This window comes from Acomys russatus, chromosome 12 (genome assembly GCF_903995435.1).
Source record: "Acomys russatus chromosome 12, mAcoRus1.1, whole genome shotgun sequence".
Classification (NCBI taxonomy): Eukaryota; Metazoa; Chordata; class Mammalia; order Rodentia; family Muridae; genus Acomys; species Acomys russatus.
The window spans coordinates 30,390,029-30,409,303 of record NC_067148.1 but is presented as its reverse complement, the minus strand read 5'-3'; the positions used below and the strand labels follow the sequence as shown (position 1 = coordinate 30,409,303).

The window sequence follows — 19,275 nt, the reverse complement described above, 5'->3', positions numbered from 1 at the left end:
AGCTCTACTTAAAATAACAACAGCAACATGGCTATCTGAATACTCCTCTTCATCTGGCATAAAAAGTTACAACATATATGAAACACTGTGCAATCACTTCAGAATGACCAGCATCTTTCCCAAAACTAGAAAGGAGAAAAGCAAATTGCGATCCTATGAAAGCATAATCAGCGTTCTTTATTTTAATGTCATCAGCACCAACATGTCCCAACAAAACTTGACCGGCACCTGCAAGGGCTGATTTAATATGATGGGTTTAAGGGGAACATTGAAACTTTAAATTTAACTCTATTAGTGGAAAACAGATTGTTATAAAGAATAAGGTAAATTTATCCATAAATGGCCATCAGAAAAATGACAACCTCTTCTCTTTGAAGTACACTGAACCGAGAAAAATATGTGGAAATGCTTAGAAGCTCATCTTAGCACATCTCCCATAAATCAGACTTCATTTCCAGTATACCACATACCATGTCCATGAGCTGACAGGCTCTCCTAATTACCCACCTTAATTATAGTAATTATATAGGTTAGAGTAAATGCTAGTAACCAGGTTCATTCGGAAGATAAATTATGAACTGTAAGTTTTTGTTTAAAGACAGAGAAAATGTGAGAGCTCACTTAGTTCATCTTTTTAACATGTGACCATTTAGCAGCTACGTCATGCTGGGCTGAGGTAAGGCTTCAGAAGTCACTCAGCCCCGCATCCTTTCTGAAGGTGAGATCATTTTCTTACACGGAAGAGCAATCCTCACTTGTCGTTCCCAATCACTGGCTCCTTCTGCCTATAGAACATTTCACCGTCTACCATTTGAATTTAGTTTTAGAAATACCTTCTAAATAAATTAGCACAGGCCCTCACTACATGTACAAACAAAGGGATCTACTCCAGGAAAAAAAAAAAAAAAAGCCCAAATAACCAAAACTCAAAACTGAAAAGCCAAATACCCTTCAAAGCTGGCTTGTTTTGAGACTTTTAGAGGGAAAACAGACGGTAATATGACTTAAAATAAAAAGAAAAATGTACCATGAAAATACACATATCTCAGTAGATATATTCAATAAATTTCTTTAACATTTCTGTGATTTCCTATTAAGGTAGCAAAGGCTCACTGACGAGAGAGAGAGAGAGAGAGAGAGAGAGAGAGAGAGAGAGAGTGTGTGTGTGTGTGTGTGTGTGTGTGTGTGTGTGTGTGTGAAGTCCTCATGCATGAAGGTCAGAGGAGGAGGCTGTTCGCTCTCTAGGAGCTGGAGTCATAGGTATGTGCAGCATGTTTAGCTTTGGTGTAGGTGGGACTGAGCTGAGTCCCACAATGCCAATTTCTACACAACGTAATTCAACAAACTTAAAACATACCAAACAACAACAACAACAATTAGGAAAACAGTAAGAAAACATTCTAAAAAGGCTCAGGTTCCACCTTGAACCTTGTTTGAAACTCAATTTTTCCATCTGAAAAATACAAAGACTATACTTATGATTCAAACACCCTCTATTCACTACAGTAAATGCCTAGTCTACCTTTTTGTACCCTAAGGCACCTAAAAGCCTAGTGAGCCATAATGATGGCAATTAGCTTACAAAGGTTACTCCACCCTCCTCCCATTCTAGCCCATTAAAAATGTTAAATTATTTGTTTATACATTAAACTGTTAATTTCCTTCTACTCCCTAAATCCATATGCTGAGGCCATAACAAATGCCTGATACCCCAAGTGTAACCTTATTTAAAGTCTAAATTAGACAGGTTCATCCAGAATGAAGCTGTACTGGTGTGGGTACGCTAACGCGGTGTGCGGACATGAGGTCAAAGTGAGCACAAGCCACGGATCTCAGAGAGGACACTGCTGAAGCTCAAACGCCAAGCCTCCAGAACTGAGACCTTTTCTTTTACTTGAGCTGCCCGGTTTGTCACTCCATGTTCCAGCATCTGTAGTAACTTAGCACACTATTACAGAGTAACTGGAGAAGAGTCAAGTTAAAATATTAGGACAATCTCACAAGTAGAACCCCACCTTTCAGTGTTTGGCCAATAATCTTAACTAGCATTCAGACATACCTGTAAGACGCAGACGAAAGCAACTTTCAGAGATATACCGTTCATACTGTACAAGTAATTAAAGTGACTCATTGATTCTTCCCTATTCCTCTGGATATGGAGGTGTAAAAAGCACCAACTACCCGACCTGAGTGCTAGGAAATGGAACTCAGCTCCTCTAAAGGGTACTGCGTGTTCTTAACTCTGCATCACCTCTCTAGCCCCCTCAATACATTATTTTTATAATCTTTAAAAAATTTATGATTTTTTTTATTTTTTGAAATTATAATTACATCATTTACTCCTTTCTCTTTTCTCTCTCTGATCTCTCCTAAATTATCCTCCCACCTTGCTTTCTCTCAAATTCATGGCCTTTTCTTTGTTGTTACACACAGAGACTTGTTATACACACATTTTATATATCCACATACATGCGTGTGCGTGTGTGTGTGTGTGTGTATGTGTCATAGCTGCCTAACCAATGACACCAACAGACATACTACCACAGAAGGAAAAACGCTCAGGAGCCTGAACTACAGGAAACCAAGGAATGCTAGGAGCTAGAGAAGTGTCTCCTAAGTAGTTATCCAATACCAATAGTTGTGAAATCAATGTATTCTTGAGACTAACAACCACAATATTTTTAAAGCAATTCCTTTACAAATTATATATACAGACCTGTATCCCATAAGTCACAATACTACTATAAGATATTTTACCATTTAAAAATGGAGCTGCACACAATGATCAGATAGTGAGGTGTAAACATGGGTTAACTATGACTTCCATTCTTAAAAAGACAACCTGTGTCAATAATACTTGAAAGCATTTGCCTTATTTAATTTTATTCAGTCAACTTTACTAGTAGCTGACAGCTACAACATTGCATCAGAATTCAAAGAATAAAATACTTAAAAACACAAAGGCAACAATTTTATGTTACCATTATCAATCTTTCATGCCATCCTGCCAGACAGGTTCGCCTATAAACAATGCATTTTAGATATGATTTGGTCAATGAAAAGACAACTCCAACATCCAATTATGAAAATTCAAAACACTTTCTTTTCACAGCCAATTAGTTCTCAGCAGAAAGCACAATGGGAAGATATATAGTTAATATGCAGAGTCTAAGAACAATTTGAAAAACATTAACCCCTCATTTAAATAGAAAAGAAAGTGTTACATTTTTGCTCTTTCAAAATGTATATACCTAATTACTTCAGTCTAGAAAGTGATCCTTGCTAGCGTATTTTGTATTCTATGCTGCAGTGGTACTTAAGTGACTTAGGCACCTTAATAAATAAAATCACCCCAACTGTAGAAGGCAGCCCGTGTGGGGTGCTAAGACTTCGGGACTGACATCAGGAAATGAGCTCCATTTCTCTTGCTTCCCGTATTAACTATACATGTGACTGCAGGCAAGAGTATTTAACTTCTCTGGACCTTGGTACCTCATCTATAAAGTTCAGACTTAATTAACTCATTTCTCAAAATGAGTGAAAAAAAAAATCCTACTAATCTCAAAATCTGAACTACATCATTCAGAATTCCTTGTCCAGTCTCCTTCTTCGTGTGCTCATTATTACTAATTTGTCCACACTTTAAACGGAACAACGAAGAAATATTACTCACCTGAAAGTTTATGGCCATGGAGCAAATGTTGAAGCTTCCTATAAAGCTGAATCATGCTGGCCAATTGTCTGTTTATCTGGAGGTCTAGGACCCAGGCTGGGGTGGAACACACTGGACATCCTGAGCCAACACAGTCACTTATACAATCACTTTAAAAAAGGAAAAGAAAACTCTGAAGAATCTGAACTGCAAACACTAAAGAGTATCAAGAGAAAAACAAAAATCAGGTTCTTATGCATACCATGGTAAAAGAGTGTGCTTTGCGAATACGCTATCTCTGATCAATTTATGAGACATTATTTAGCATGACCGTCTGCCTAATTCTTCCCAAACAAGTCTCTGTCTCCTAAAACAGTAAGGAGCTAAAGATGTGAACGAATATAGTCTCAATATAAAGGACTATGGACCAGAAACCTCTAAATCTGTGACCCAAAATAAGCCCTCGTCCCTGTCATATATGCTGGGAATCTCAAATAGGTGCTTTAGAGACATACAATGTCACAGGTGTCCCTGACCACCTCACTGTTGAGGTGATACCTGGGGAGTAGATGGAATTTTAGGAGATGGGGCCTAGCTTGAGAGTTACCACAGTACGCCTGTGAAGGTTCTGCCTAGTGCCAGATCCCCAGTTTCTGTTTCATACATGCCATGACAAAACATCTACCTCTACCACCACCATGGTGTCCTCCCTCCCTCACCTCTCCCCTTCTCTCTGTCCCCCCCCATCTCCTCCCCTCTTCTCTCCCCCCCAACACTTCCTGCACTTGACTAGTACACTAACCCCAAGAAGCAAAACTAGTGTTCAAGCCTGAGTTTACCAAAGTCAACCACTGTAACTGAACCTGTGAAACTCTTGAGCTCCAATGAACTTTTCCTCAGATAATTTATGTCAGGTATTCTGTCACAGTGACATAAATATATATATGCCTATCAACTGTTTAAATCAGATATTGTCACAGCAATGGAAAACCTAACAGCTTACAAGATTCTCCCTCACAGCTTTCAGAGGGCATAAACCTTACCAACATATGTCAAAACTTGACCTTCTGGTCTCCTGATCTACAATAATAAATAATAAATAATAAATAATAATCTAATGCTTTAAGTTACCCCCTACTTGGAAATTTGAGAATTAGACTGAAGTAATTTTTGAAAGGATATTAGCTCATTCAATTTTTTATAATTTTTTAATTCTAAAATTGTATTTCCCCCCAATTTTCTAGAATGTCTAAGAAGACATATCTGAATTATGTCAAAGGTACTGTTGCTTTTCCAAAACCTTAGGAGGGCTACTTACTAAGCTTTGGAACTCCAGACATTACCCTCTGAGCTTTATTTTTTATTTGTAAATGAAAGCAGGTATACAACCAACTCAAGATAATGTGCTGACATCACAATTACATCACAGTGTACGTCAAGCTCTCACTACTCACCTACAGAAGATGTGTTCACACCCTCCTAGGCATACAGGCTCCTTCAGGATTTCGGCACTGATTGAAGAAAGGAAGAGCCAAGCATAACGCCTTGTTACATAGCCATTTCATGCCCAGGATTTTACAAACTCAAGACCCAATGCTACCGTTTTCTCTCTTTATCAAACCAGAAAACAGTAAGGATACATTTATTCCAAAGACTTTGATTCTGCTGGTCATATACCTGACAGACATACTTTCTGAATTCAAATAGCAATTGTCAATCTCAGGATACGTTTTAGTGCTGTTTAGAATGGATTTGTTGAGAGAGTAGAGAGGGTAGAAGTTCAGTGCTCAAGAACCTCCAAACTTCTTCCATCATCTAAAGAACACCTTCCCTAACTGACTTGAAGTGAAACCCTTAGATCTCAGAGTGTGGCCTACCATCCACATGAGAGCATTCCTCTGAGTTAAGAGGGGTGGGACAGAATGTTGAGACAAGGGATACAAACCAGGACTGTCCCAGAAAACTAGGACCTCGGATTATCCTGACCCTAATAATCCATGGGTTCCCATTTAAAAACAACAAACAAACCACACTGTTTCTTGCTATTAAGCCATTTACCTTTTTACAGAAGTTTTGACCAAATATGAGTATTCGGTACAGAGCTAACTGGCTGTTTTGTTCTCTAAACCATTACAGACACGAATCAAGCTGGCAGGATGCAGAATAAAGGGGAGTCAATGCACTGACAAAAGAAGGGCAGAAACAAAATCTCCCCAGTGCTGCCTCTGAAAGTCCTGTGAAAGCGGGGATGGGGGGGGGGGGGGGGGGGGTGGGCTCTTGCTAATATATATGCATTAAGCCCCGACACTCAGTGAGGGCACTGCATCAAGAACACAGCACACAAGTAAAGACTTCAGGGGACAGACACTTCCTGCACTTGACTTACTAAACTAACCCAAGAACTATAGGTGTTTCCACCATTATCATGCGGTGACCTCTGCACACAAACCATGGTATCAGTAAATCACAGTTCTCTGCATTTCTGGAAAGATCAAAAGTTGCACATGGCACATTTTAATAGATATGAGCATTAATGTGAAATTGAGCTCTCAATAAGAGGCTAAGAGAGTGTACACAGCCTCGTTATTCTCAAGCTACTGAAAATGCTGCTCACTGACATTATAAAATCCATTACTTTCCAAAAAAATCACAAAGCCTTTTTTGGCCATACCACATGGGATAGGTTCATATGAGTTTGGTGACTGTGGCAATAAGATGATTGTAAACAGTATTCATGTGGCTCCTATAATTTTTATTATATGAACTACCAAGCCTAACTACCTCTTTCATAATTCTACTTGGTCCTCTACAACACGGACTTCCTACACCTTTTCTGTGTATCTGCTATTGCAACATCCTGGCAAACCCAACAGTTCTCCATCTAGAGTGAATTCTGACCATCCTTGTAGCTCCTTGGATTCCCTATTCAGCCCAGACCACAAGGTCTAATGACTCAGAGCCACGTTTACTACTGACCTCAGAAGACACTCATGAATGCAGGTTCATAAGGCTGCAGTCCCCAGGGCTCCCTGCCCTGCTTGTTCAGGCTCTGGATACCACAGTAAAGATGGATGGACAGCTGGCATGGTGGCGTCCACCTAACTTCCCTACACTCAGGACACAGAAGCAGGAGGCTCCTGAGTTTAAGGACAGCTACCTCACCTAAAAAAAAAATTAAACTCTATCCAAACTAAGAGAGGGAGAAAAAGAAACAAATGTCTTTAAAAAGCAGTGTTTATTCCCCTTTGTACCTCTACAGTGGTGAAATAAGACACTAACAGTGGCTACATGGTTATTCAAGACTACCTGTGCCCTCAAATGGTGTGAACGTGTACCATCTGGACCGCCTGCTCTCTGATCCACAGGAGGAGCCCTCCTCAGCTGCTCTTCCTTCCTTGGATGCTGCTGTCAAGCCTCCACACCCTCCCTGTTTAAAGTCTGTGAGCCTCAACATCTGGATCACCTTCCTTTCACTCACATGTAAGCACAGCCCTAACAGGTAGCCCCTCCTTCAACCTGAAAAACAAAAACAAAATGTTGCACTTGCCCCGCTCTGTTCCACCATCTCCCCCAACTTAACTAAGTACTCTCTGGTAAGTTCCATCCGTGCCATCTTACAATTGGCTGGCACCTCAGCAAAACTCCCCTGAGTGCTTTCTTCTTTCTCCTCCCTGACCTCTCCATAGAGTTACACTGCCCTCATCTTCCAGAAGCCTCCTTTCCACTGAGTCTTAATTTTCTACAACACATCCAGCTGGTGATTTCAGCACTGCCTTGGCTGTGTCCCTTTACTACCTATGTCAGCAGATCTCCATGATGCAGTCAGTCCAAGGCTACTGGCTTTCTCTGGTACTGCTGAAATGAATGTCTGCATTCTGTTTCTAACACTGATATTTCCTTCCTAAGATATGTAAGTTATCCTAAGATAGCTCTGAACCTTTTTTATAGTTCTTGCCCTTCACCCTAGCAATATGTTAGCATGCTAACTGCTAATTAGCAGTGGCAAACCATCGATGGAGGTCTATGGGGGCAAGTGCAGTGTTTTTTGTTTTTTTTGTTTTTCTTTTCTTTTCTTTTATTCAGTAAAACTATTCTAATAGTGGACTAGACTGGGTCTTTTGAGGTAGTTAACAAAGGAGAAAAGATGTGGGAAATGTGAGTGAGTTCTGTGCGGGTTCTGGGGTAAGGGGCAGTGAGGGGACTGTGATGATGGCTAAATAGGAGAAGTACAAGGCAGACACTGTAGGGGCGGAGTTCATCTACTTCAAAGACAGGCTTCAGGGATGGCCAGCCCTCAGTTAAGAAGACACCAAGAAAGAATTTTATCTTACAACTAAGAGATACTAACCAAGATCTTAAATGCACCAAACTTTAACTCAATTATTCAAGCTGCAGGAATTTCTGTTGGGTATAGTAGATGCTTATAAATAATGAAACTTCAAAACACCAGCATTATCTAGGTAAGCTCTGAAGAGCTTCCAGAGATTAAGAAATATACTGAACCCACACAGGATCAAGACAGCCAAGGCACAGATGAGGCAGATGACCTCCTTACTAAGGAGGCTCTACAGAGGGTTGGACAGACACAAATTCATTTGCCGGTGTGGCCTTGGGTCTGTCTCCCATGCTGCACTGGATGATGGCCGAACACCCATGTGCACAGGGCAGCACTAATGGGGCTTAGTGTGTCAAAAAAACAAAAAACAAAAAACAAAAACAAAAACCAAACAAACAAACAAACAAACAAACAAAAAACATTTAAAAAGATGACGTTGGGAGCAGGGTGGGTTGGGAGACTAGGACGAACTAGAGGGGATAACTCTGATCAGATTTCATTGTACACATGTATGAAATCCTCAAAATTAAAGAAAAATGTTTAAAAAGTAAATTGGTTTTGCTATCTGAAATTTTTCAAAAAAATTAAAAAGAAATACAATTAAAATGTCATGTTTATTGTTTAAAATGAAATCGGCACATAGGACTTTTCAAAGGTTCTAAGAGATGAGAGAGAATAGTAGAGTGTGGACTTAATTAATAATGGGAAATTATTTTGTACTTTGAATGCTATACTGGTCACCTTCTGCAGTACAAGGTTAATACAGAATAAGAAAATTTGGCTTTAAGAGTAAGAATTAAGGAAAGAGCATCCAAACTAGAAATGGGGACATAGATGTTATTTAGAAACCTAGAAGTAAAAAGTCAATCGAACAAACTATAGACCTTGGCAGTGACGAGAGATGAAGAACGGAGTCACTACAGGCTTTTTGCCTTTGTCAACTATGCTCATACATAAGCCTTTAAATTCATGGTAAAACTACTCATTCCATTTACTGGCTGTTGCTGCAAAAGACTACGAGCAACCCTACCAATAAAGTCACGGCTAAGCCACGTCACCCCCTTCATGTACAGCACCCCCTCACATGAAGGCATTCACAAGAAATTGACAAGCATGAGGTATCAGACAGGATTCAGGCTTATCTGCCATTCCCTCCTTCAGGAGGATTACACTAAACATTCTTACCACTGCAGTGCCCTTCAGAGTCTGGTGACGGCAAAGCCATGCGTGTGACCCTTCTTGTTGCTCTTCAGCAGAAGCACTGCTGTGGCCGGGCCAGGGAGGGTGACAATCCCCACATACCCTGCGTCCAGCTGCAGCCCCACAGCTCTGCCTGGCCTGTTCTCCAAGCCTACACCACACGTCCTTCTTCGCAACAACTGTGTACACCCGGCACATTCCGCACACCACCCAAACTCTATACAGGGAGGACAGTAACAATCACACCTAACACATAAGCAAAGAGGACTTGTTGGAGTTTAGTTCCATCCCAGGGCTTGATGCAGTTACCAGGCACATGAAGAAGACTAAGCCGCATCTGTCACTCTTTCCTAGGGGGCCTGCAATCTACTGGGGTATTGTATAAGCAAACAGATATAAGACTTAAGGGAGATAGAAAATGTGCCAACGTTCCAAAGAGCAGTGATGGCATGTAATTGGGGCTCTGTAATTTAATGCTGAAAACACTTTTCTTTTAACTGCCAGATTCTCACTTCTTTCCACATGACCCCTAAAAGTTGTTTTGTTCCCCAATCCCTTTTATCCACCTAGCATGGACTGCAATAACGTTTTGTGGATGAAGCAAGTGAAAGCGAAACTTCATCTGTGTTAGCATTTATACTCAATCCTAACCCTATTTTCTATGATATACAAATATACTACCAAAAAAATTGCAGCGAAGACACTTGCTTGGTAAGGGTGTTTAAAAACTCCATACCTTTAAAAAGTCAGGGTTACAACTCTCTCTCAACTACACTCCCACTCTCCAAGCATGTGTAGCAGATTTGCGAAGACCAGTGCATTATAACTTAAGAGACAGACTAAAACAGTGAGAACAGGCAATTCTAAAACAATCCTACTGTCTTAAGGTTTCTATTGCTGCGATGAAACACTATGACCAAAAGCAGCACGTTGGGGAGGAAAGGGATTATTCAACTTACCCAGTTAATCACCAAAGGGAAGTCAGGACAGGAACTCAAACGGCCAGATCCTGGAGGCAGGAGCTGATGCAGAGGCCATAGGAGTGCTGCTTACTGGCTTGCTTCCCATGCCTGTTCTGGGAACTGCGAGCTCTTATAGAACTCAGGACCACCTGCCCAGAGGCAGAACCATGCATAATGGGCTGGGCTCTCTCCTATCAATCACTAATTAAGAAAATGCCTTACAGACAGATCTTACAGAGGCATTCCCTCAATTAAGGTTCTCCCCTTTCAGATAACTCTAGCTTGTGTGTCAAGGTGACAGAAGACCAGCCAGCACACCTACTGATAAAATTTTCTTTGCAAAGGAAAACTGAATTCAATTGAGATTATACTAATGGAGCAGAACTGTTTAACTGAATGGCTCCCCTAAATTCCCATGAGGTACCAACTGCTAGTTAATATTAGATAGAACAAGGACTCCAGTGCTCCTACATGTTAGGGTATCCTGGAGGTATTTTTAAGTTACAGATCAGTGTGTCTAACATGAAATTGTACAACCTTCCCAAGCTAATTAAGCAATGTGTAACACTTCCCTTTAAGAGAGCAAGAGAGAAAGCAAATGAGTACTACCGAATGCATTTGGCTTGGGCGTTGTGTTGGTCTGAGACACTCTTGCTGACTAGTTCAGGCTAACCTCAACTCACAACGCTCCTGCTTCTGCCAAATGCTGTGACCACGGACATGAACCATCACGCCCAAATAAGCGTGCTACTCCTTGTGGCTATTTTCCCTTTCATTGAAGATTCTGTTCTCACACGTATCCTGATGATGGTTTCTGCTCCCTGTGCCCCTCCCAGGTCCTTCCCGTCTCCCTCCTCATCCAGATCTACCCCCTTTCTGTCTCTCATTAGAGAGTAACAAGCTTCTGAAGGGTGATAGTAAAATAAGATAAACCAAAACCAAGGCAGAATAGGACAAAAACCAGCCAGCACAAGGGGAAGAGGCCAGGAGAAGGCACAAGAAACCTACTCACTCACACACTCAGGATTTCTATAGAACCACTAAACAAAGCCATAATTTATATGCAGAGGATCTGGTATGGACCGGTGCAGGACCTGTGCATGCTGCCTCAATTGTGTCCTTGGTGTCCTCCATCCCCGCTGGCTCTTACACTCTTTCTGCCTCCTCTTCCTCAGGGTTCCCTGAGCTCTGAGGAAAGGGGTTTGATGGAGACATCCCATTTAGTGCTGAGTGGTCCACGGTCTCTACTCTCTGCATCTTGTCTGGCTGTGGGCCTAGGCATTTGTTCCCACCTGCTGCAGGACGAAGCTTCTCTGATGATGGCTGAGCAAGGCTCTCATCCGCTTCCCTGGCTGGAGAGCCTCTTTGTGACTATTTTATATGTCAGATTCAGGTAAAGCGCATGGGAAAACTTTACATTTGGATTTAATTGCTTAGTGTCAGCAAATGTTGAATGAATGAGACAGTTATCCCAAAAGTAAATGCACAGCAGAATTCTAGTAATGACTAATTATAGTAGATCCCATCCTAGGAGAATCCGCTGTACAAGCCCCAGTGGCTATCCTGTAGACCCGACCAAACAGTGTTGAGTCTGTCTTCTGGTCTCTTTCCTCCCAAGCACAACAACGTCTAAGCAACCGCTGCTCTTGGCTGTCTTTGAAAGCTTCGCCCCTTTCATCTGCCATCCGAATGCAGGGTTTCAAGGCTCACATCTAGCCATCCCTTTCTTCCCTTCTCCTTTTCTAGAAATAGATTTCAGTCACATGCCCTCTCATCTGTCCACTGTCATTGTCTAACGACTCGTCTGAGCCCAGCCTGCTGACCAGTGATACCGCCACTGTGGTACGGAGAGAATAAAAACATCCAGCCGCACTCAGTAGCATGCACCAGCAACCCTACCAGTAGGGAGGCTGAGGAGTGAGACTCGAGGAGTTTGAGACCAACCTGAGCAACATAATGAGACCTTGTCTTAAAATTAAATAAAATAAAAGGTGTCCCATATGTCTGATAAATTTCTCTAGAAGTCACAAGCCCTATGTAACACCAGCTGGGCCTTCTCCCATAATGGAACTGCATGTATGGTAGTTTTTCTCTCCAAATCTCAGAAGTCAGACTGACCTACTCGTACATGTGCCTTGAGGCCATATCACTGTTCACTATCGGTAATTAACACTAGAAACCAATGGAGGATCCTCTTGTGCTCTTGGGGAATTTAAGTAGGTCATCTTGTTATTGCCACTTTGAAACTGGGACCTACTTTCCCTAATTTTTTTCATTCATTACTTTAACACTAAGAAACATTATATCCAGCACCATGGCTAAAAATGTGAGCCTGTCTTTATGAGAAATATATCATAATTGAAGGAGGCAGACACCAAACAAGTAAAATGACACATAAATAAATTCTAGACTTGAGGATATGGTGCAAGCTGGGCACTAACAATCTGTACCCCGTTTACATATATGGTAAATTTTTATTAAGAGCTTTAAACAATGCTAATAATTATTAAGTCTGTAAACTGGAGACAGCTTTAAAAGTCAATTCAATGCTGGGCACAGTGGCACACACCCATAATCCCAGCAGTCAGGGAGGCAGAGGCAGAGTCAAGTAGATCTCTGTGAGTCCGAGCCAGCCTGGTCTACAAAGTGAGTCCAGGTCAGCCAAGGCGGTACACAGAAACCCTGTCTCGAAAAACAAACAAACAAACAAACAAACAAAGCTAATTCCTTTATGCTCATCATTTGCTAGTTAAGGACACCAGAACTCCAGGAAGGCCACATGAATTGCCTTCCTTAGGAAGTTAACTGTGCTAGTTTTTCTTTTTAATTGTCAATTAAATACAACCAAGAATTATTTGGGTCAAGGAAACGTCAATTGAAAAGCTGCCTTACCAATTTGGCTACTGAGCTGATCGACACCATCCCTAGGCAGTTGGGCCTGGGTTGGATAAGTAAGGCAGCTGAGCTCAGGTTAGAGAGCAGGCAGTACCCCATAGTTTCTACCTTAGTTCCAACTTCTGGCTTTCGGTCTTGTGTTCCTGCCCTGGTCTCCCTCACTGACAGACCCTTTCCTAGAAGTGTAAGCTAATGTAAATCCCTTAATCCCCAAATTGCTTTTGGTTGTGGTGTTTAATCACCATTCTTAGCATACAGTGGCTAGCATTTCCACAACCGCCACCATCACCACTGTGACCAATGGCTCTAATGATACAAACCTACCCACATCTCAAAGGCACAACTGCAAACAAAGCCCAGCGGCTCTCCGCCACACAGACCTAAACAATCCTCCACATCTCCTGGGCCTTCATAACTTACCCTGAACTGTATATCCTTTGTATGCCTTAAAAGTGAGCACATATGCCTTATGGGCAGAAAATGCATTGCCGCTACTATGCCTGGGTGATTTTTTTGTTCTAATGAATAACCAACCAGTGCCACAGCAAACCAAAGGGAGCAATCATCCTATTTAAGGACCACTGGCCTATAGGAATCACTCTTCACTCTCAAGATTCAAAACTCCTAAAGAGAGGCAAAATCTGAATGCTGGAATCAGGAAATCTGTGCTTTATTTTGAGGACATTCACACAGAGCAGGCAATCTTAATAGCGTTAGGAAGAAAATGATGGGAACAGAGAGTGGTAACACTGACCCAGGCTCTGAGGCTGGGTTGGGATGGAGGCAGGTGTCTATCCGTCTTCTTTCATTTGTATGTGTACCAGCAAGCATGGTATACATGTGTGGATTCAAATGTGTAGGTGCATACCAAGGCCACATCTTTTGAGACTATCTTTTACTTAGCCTGGAGAAAACCATTTCAGCCATACTGCTGACCAGCAAGCCCCTGAGACCTACCTGTCTCCCCCAACCTGCCCCCACCACCACATTAGGGTTACAGAAGTGCACAGCCAGCCTCACTTGTACACAGAAGCTGAGGATCAGAGTTCGGGTCCTCGTGAGCAAACGCTTTAACCACTGAGCAGCCTTCCCAGGCCCTAGAATCCATGTATAGTGAGTGCTATGGTCCCAGCACTCTCAAGGCTGAGGCTGGACGATCCTAAATGTAAAGCCAGCATGGACTACATAGCAAGATCCTATACCTCAACCCTCCCCCAAAAAAGACAAAAGAAAGCCAGGTGCACACCTATAATCACTCTATTTGGGTGAGTTTGAGGCCACCCTGAGCTTCACAGTTGAGTACCAGGACAGTCTGAACTACACAGTGAGACTACACCTGCGTGGGCGTACACAAACATAAGTATATATATATATATATATATATATATATATTCATATTCCTTTTAGGGATAATTTGACAAAAGAAACCAACTATCTTCAAAGTTATGATTACTTTTTAAGCTCCCCTGCAGTGATATTTAAACACACACACACACACACACAAATACAGCTGGCATAAAAAGCCCAACCCTCCTCACACCAAAAATATCCCTAGAAGTACCTAATTCATTTTCATTCACAAAGCAGCATCTCAGGACACCTGGAGCTCAGACAGGGCAGTTCCTATATGCATTTCCTGTGTCCTTAGGAACGCATTAGTACTCTGCTTTCTGACAGCCTCTCAAATAATAAGGTCTTCCGGCTTCCTTTCCCCCAATCTTTAAATAGCTTCTATTTGGCTGTGACGCTTGGCCCTAACACAAATGTCACATCTGGCCTCTTGAACACTTTCACCAGCCTCACCTTGAAGCCAGTCATGTTAAAGGTCAGGAAAGGATGTCACTCCAAGAACAAGCCATGCTTGCTACAAAACAGAGCCAATGTGCTGTGCAAGACAGGTGACAGCTGGGAACACCAGATAGATGACAGCTGCAGGCTGAGTGTGAGGGTAATCGGGGTAATCACCAGCCTACTGAGGAGAACTCTGAAGCTCTGAATAAGGACATACACAACTTCAACTAATGTGACACTCTGGGCAATGGTGAGCTGAGGCGAGCAGCAGACCGTCCAGGGTTGTTCCTTTCTAGCAGTAGGAGGGGAGAGGAAGAGAAAGCTTGAGAGACAGGGAAAAAGGGAAAAAGAAGCACTCCCAATGTGATAGAAATCATTTCCTGTGGAATGCAAAACCATATGCTCAAAGGGTCTTTAAACTTAAGTTTCCTTTGTCAAGCTGGTCAGGGTGGCATACATCTGTCACCCTAGTGCTAAGGAGGCTACAGCAGGAGATGATTTAACTGAAAGATAGCACAAGCACATAATATGTTCCAGGCTAGCCTAGGCTACATAGCAAGTCACTGAATCAACAGAAAAAGGAACAATACAAAACTGAGGCGTTGCCTCTGGGCCAAATCAAGCCAACAACCTGCTTTACTACAGCCCTCGAAAAAAGAACGTTTTTCTACTTTGAGTTTGGTTTGGTTTTTGAGACCGAGTCCTGGCTGGCCTGGAACTCAATGTAGACAAGGCTGGCAAGAAACTCAGTCATCTGACTGTAACTGCCTCCTGCCCCTTGAGATTAAAGGCATGAGCCACCCTCTCCCAGCCTATTTTAACCTTTTAAAAGAAAGAAAATAGAGACAATTTGTGGCTGCAAAGCCTAAGTAATATTTGTTGACACTTCATAGAAAAAGTTTCAAAGTCTTATATGAAATTATATCCTCTAACGGTTAAATTTAGTTCATCTAATATCCTAATAAAAAGAAAAAACACAGAAATCCCATATCTAGTCAACTGGATAAGATACATTAAAGTCTGGGCCTAATTACTGCTGTCTACCTTCAGGACCTTAACTCTTATGGAAAGCTTACTTAGGTCAGAAGAGTTGCCAATTGATAATGAGGGAAAATAATATGTTTAATTTTAGAACAATCTATAGATTGTTCTATAGATTATGAATGTACATTACCTAGTCAGTCTCTTCCAAATGATTTCACAAGCAGACAAAAGTCATTTTTTTCATCACACCATTCTGTTACCATTTTCGATAATCACTACAGGAAACAATTTACATGTATTTACTTTTTTCCCCCTCTTCCAAAGAACAGAACCTTTGGGACCCCTGAGGCAAAGTAACAAGAACACTGGGATATCTGTCTGCTTTGCTTACTGATGAGTTCTCCAGACTCAGAACACTGTCTGGCATGGCTGAAGTGTCCAATAAATGTTAACTATCAAATTGTATTGTTAAGAAAATAACACAGCCGGTGGCACGTGCCTGTAATCCCAGCACTCAAGGAGGCAGAGGCACAGGCAGATTTCTGTGAGTTCGTGGCCAGCCTGGTCCTACAAATCGAGTCCAGGACAGCCAAGGCTACCCACAGAGAAACTTCTGACTCCAAAACAAACACACACAAGTAAGTAAACTAAAACATGAATAAACAAGTCGTTATTACTGAGGTACAGAGAGGACCAAAGATTTGACTGGAACCTGAACTCGGGTGGTCCGCCCACTCTAAAGAAAGGCTGTTTCCATCTGCGTGTCTAACTTTGGTTCAACTATTTAGAGCAGGGGTTCTCAACCCTCCCTAATACTGCGACCCTTTAATATAGTTCCCTGTGGTGTGGTGACACCCCCCCAACCATAAAACTATTTTGCTTCTACTTCATGACTTTAATTTTGCTACTGAGCAGTATCTCAGTTCCTAAGATCATCAGAAGTGTGTTCTCCAACGGTGGCGGCGCCCCGCAGGTGGAGAACCGCTGATTTCAAAAGTGAGCCATCACTGACAGGCTTCTGCTGTTCCAACTACAAGTTCAGTTTCTACGCCCGGAAGAATGATCCACATGCTTTAGAAAAACATCCGCACAGCTCAAAATGTCTTCACACTACCAAAACTGTCACTCTGCTAATGAGTATAATGCCATTCTTTCAGATATTAAAATTTTGTAAATAATAAGTGAAAAATTTGGTGGCAGTTAAAAAAAAAAAAAAGCGTTGCACCTTAACACTGCAGTAACTGAGTGCTAGAGGCTGAAGGGTCAACATCTACTACTGCCAAAGAGAAAAAAGGAAAAGGAAGGGCACTTCCTGGGCCCTATTCGACAAACAGCTACGGGTAAGAAATTATCACTCACTACAGAGTATTTCGGACAGAATAAAATCCATGAGAGGGAATGTAAGAGATAATCTTTCCACTGAAGTCAGGAAAATTGCGATGTCTACCATACTGCTGTCGTCCAACTACCCCAAACAGATCCCTATGCCCCCCCGCCCCCCACCCTCTATGCCGAAGCTACTAGTAAAAAGGACCAAAAGGTCAGCCTCAAAGGGGCTACTGTGGCCCGCCTTAGCCCCGCCCAGCTTCGAGAGTCACCTTCGGGGAAGGGCCAGCGAAGAGTTTTAGCCACGCCCCCAAAGCAGCTCTCCCGCGAAAATTCGAAAAGTGCCGTTTGAATCCAGTTTGCTGCAAGTGACTGTAAAGGTCACTCAGAAAACACAGGGACAGGGACATGGAGAGGCAGGCGACACCGGGTCGCTAGGCCGGTGCTTACCAGCGCGAGCAGCGCAGCAGCTTCTCCAGGCGGATAAGCGCCGCGCGGCTGTGGGCCCAGGGCCCGTCGGCAGCCGGCTCCACAGCGGGCACCGGAGGAGGCTTGTTGCCGGAGCAGACCCTCGGCCGCCGGCGCGACATTCCCTCGGAGGGGGACGGCGGAGGTCAGGTTTGCTGGAGCGCCGCACCCTCTGGTCACCGCCTTAGCCCGCCGCGCGCAGATTTCCAGAGCCGGTGGGACGCCAGAGGCGGGGCTGCCGAAACGCGGTAAAATTCCCGGGGATGAAGGGGCGCGGCTTGAGGCCACGCCCTCAGGGTTGGGAGGCGGAGTTTCAAGAGTGCGGTCAGTGTCTCGGAAGTGGAAGGGCGAGGCTTGAGGCCACGCCCTCAGGAGTTCTGGGCGGGACTGTGGAAATGGAGGTCCCTGAGCACCCCGCTGAGGAGGTAAAGGTCACGGACCTCAAGCCCTAGGAGGCGGGACATAACAAACTTCCTGGGCGCGAAACCGAGCGGCACGGCGTCAAGGCCACGCCTCCAACGGAGCTTCTACCCGGAAGTCGGATTCTAGCCCCCCACAGCCTCAGAAATTCATCGCTGAAGCTATGGGAAAGAGTGACATTTTCTCTGTTGAACTTGGAAAAGCCTTTCCAGTGACAACAGAAATACTACCTGTTATATGAGAAAGTCTTATTTTTTTTTCTCCTTGCTGTAGGATATAAGAAACCGGCTTCTGTCTAATTTTAACTAGCTGTAAATATCCGGTCAAGGGCATGTCTTAGAAGTTCTGGTTTGCTTTTAAAATAGGAAAAAAAAATTGCTAGCTGGGTGCGGTGACACATGCCTGTAATCCCAGCACTCGGGGAGGCAGAGGCTGGCAGATCTCTGTGGTCTACAAAGAGAGTCCAGGACAGCCAGGCTACACAGAGAAACGTTTATATATAAGAATACGCTAATGAGAGGTACGCTAATGAGAGGAGTTTATTAAATGAGCATGGGGGGGAGGGAGAAGGGAAAAGGGAGGGGTACCCCAGAGAAAGACAGAGACAGAGGAAGAGAAGGGAGAGGAGTAAGATGGAGTAGAAACAGTAAGAGGAAGTAGAGAGAGGGCCACGTGAACAGTTTGTCTTTTCATATGGCCCTGGGCAAGTCCACGCCTCCGTGGCAGGTAAGGAATATTGCAATTGCAGGTAGGTGAGCTGAAGCAGAATCCTAACCCTGTCTTGGAAAACCAAAATTAAAGCATAAAGGCAGATCGCTGTGAGTTCGAGGCCAGCCTGGTCTACAAAGCAAGTCCGGGACAGCCAAGGCTAACACAGAGGGGGAAAAAAATTATAAAATGTTCTGTTTACTTAACATTCCCCAGATGCCTCTGTTTCCCTAATATTGTTGCTACAACCTTCCTACTGGACTCCACACATCTACCTAGGCCTCTCTAAAGCCATCTAAAACATTACCAAACACAAAATTAATCTAGATACCACCCTGATTAAACTCTAAAGGTCAGAAGGCCTGAGATGGGCCTGCCTTTAATCCTAGCACAGGGGAACGGATAGTGGGCAGGGCAGATGGATCTCTGAGTTCAAGGCCAGACTGGTCTACAGAGTTCCAAAACAGCTAGGGCCACACAGAGAAGCCCTGTTTGAAGAAACCTAAATAAATAAATAAATAAAACTCTAGATG

At 43.0% G+C, this 19,275-nt stretch overlaps 1 protein-coding gene across 1 annotated transcript in view; it reads right to left on the bottom strand.

The window, feature by feature from the left end:
* Positions 1 to 17,863, bottom strand: part of Bard1 (BRCA1 associated RING domain 1) — a 66,887-nt gene extending 49,024 nt beyond the window's left edge. Inside the window, exons 1-3 of the mRNA XM_051154136.1 lie at positions 17,597 to 17,863; positions 5,107 to 5,163; positions 3,674 to 3,822 (exon numbers count right to left, since the gene is read on the bottom strand). Coding sequence (XP_051010093.1) covers positions 3,674 to 3,822; positions 5,107 to 5,163; positions 17,597 to 17,736 — 346 coding nt within the window. The 5' untranslated portion in view covers positions 17,737 to 17,863. The remainder of the gene's footprint in view (positions 1 to 3,673; positions 3,823 to 5,106; positions 5,164 to 17,596) is intronic.
* Between the last annotated feature and the right edge of the window lie 1,412 nt (positions 17,864 to 19,275).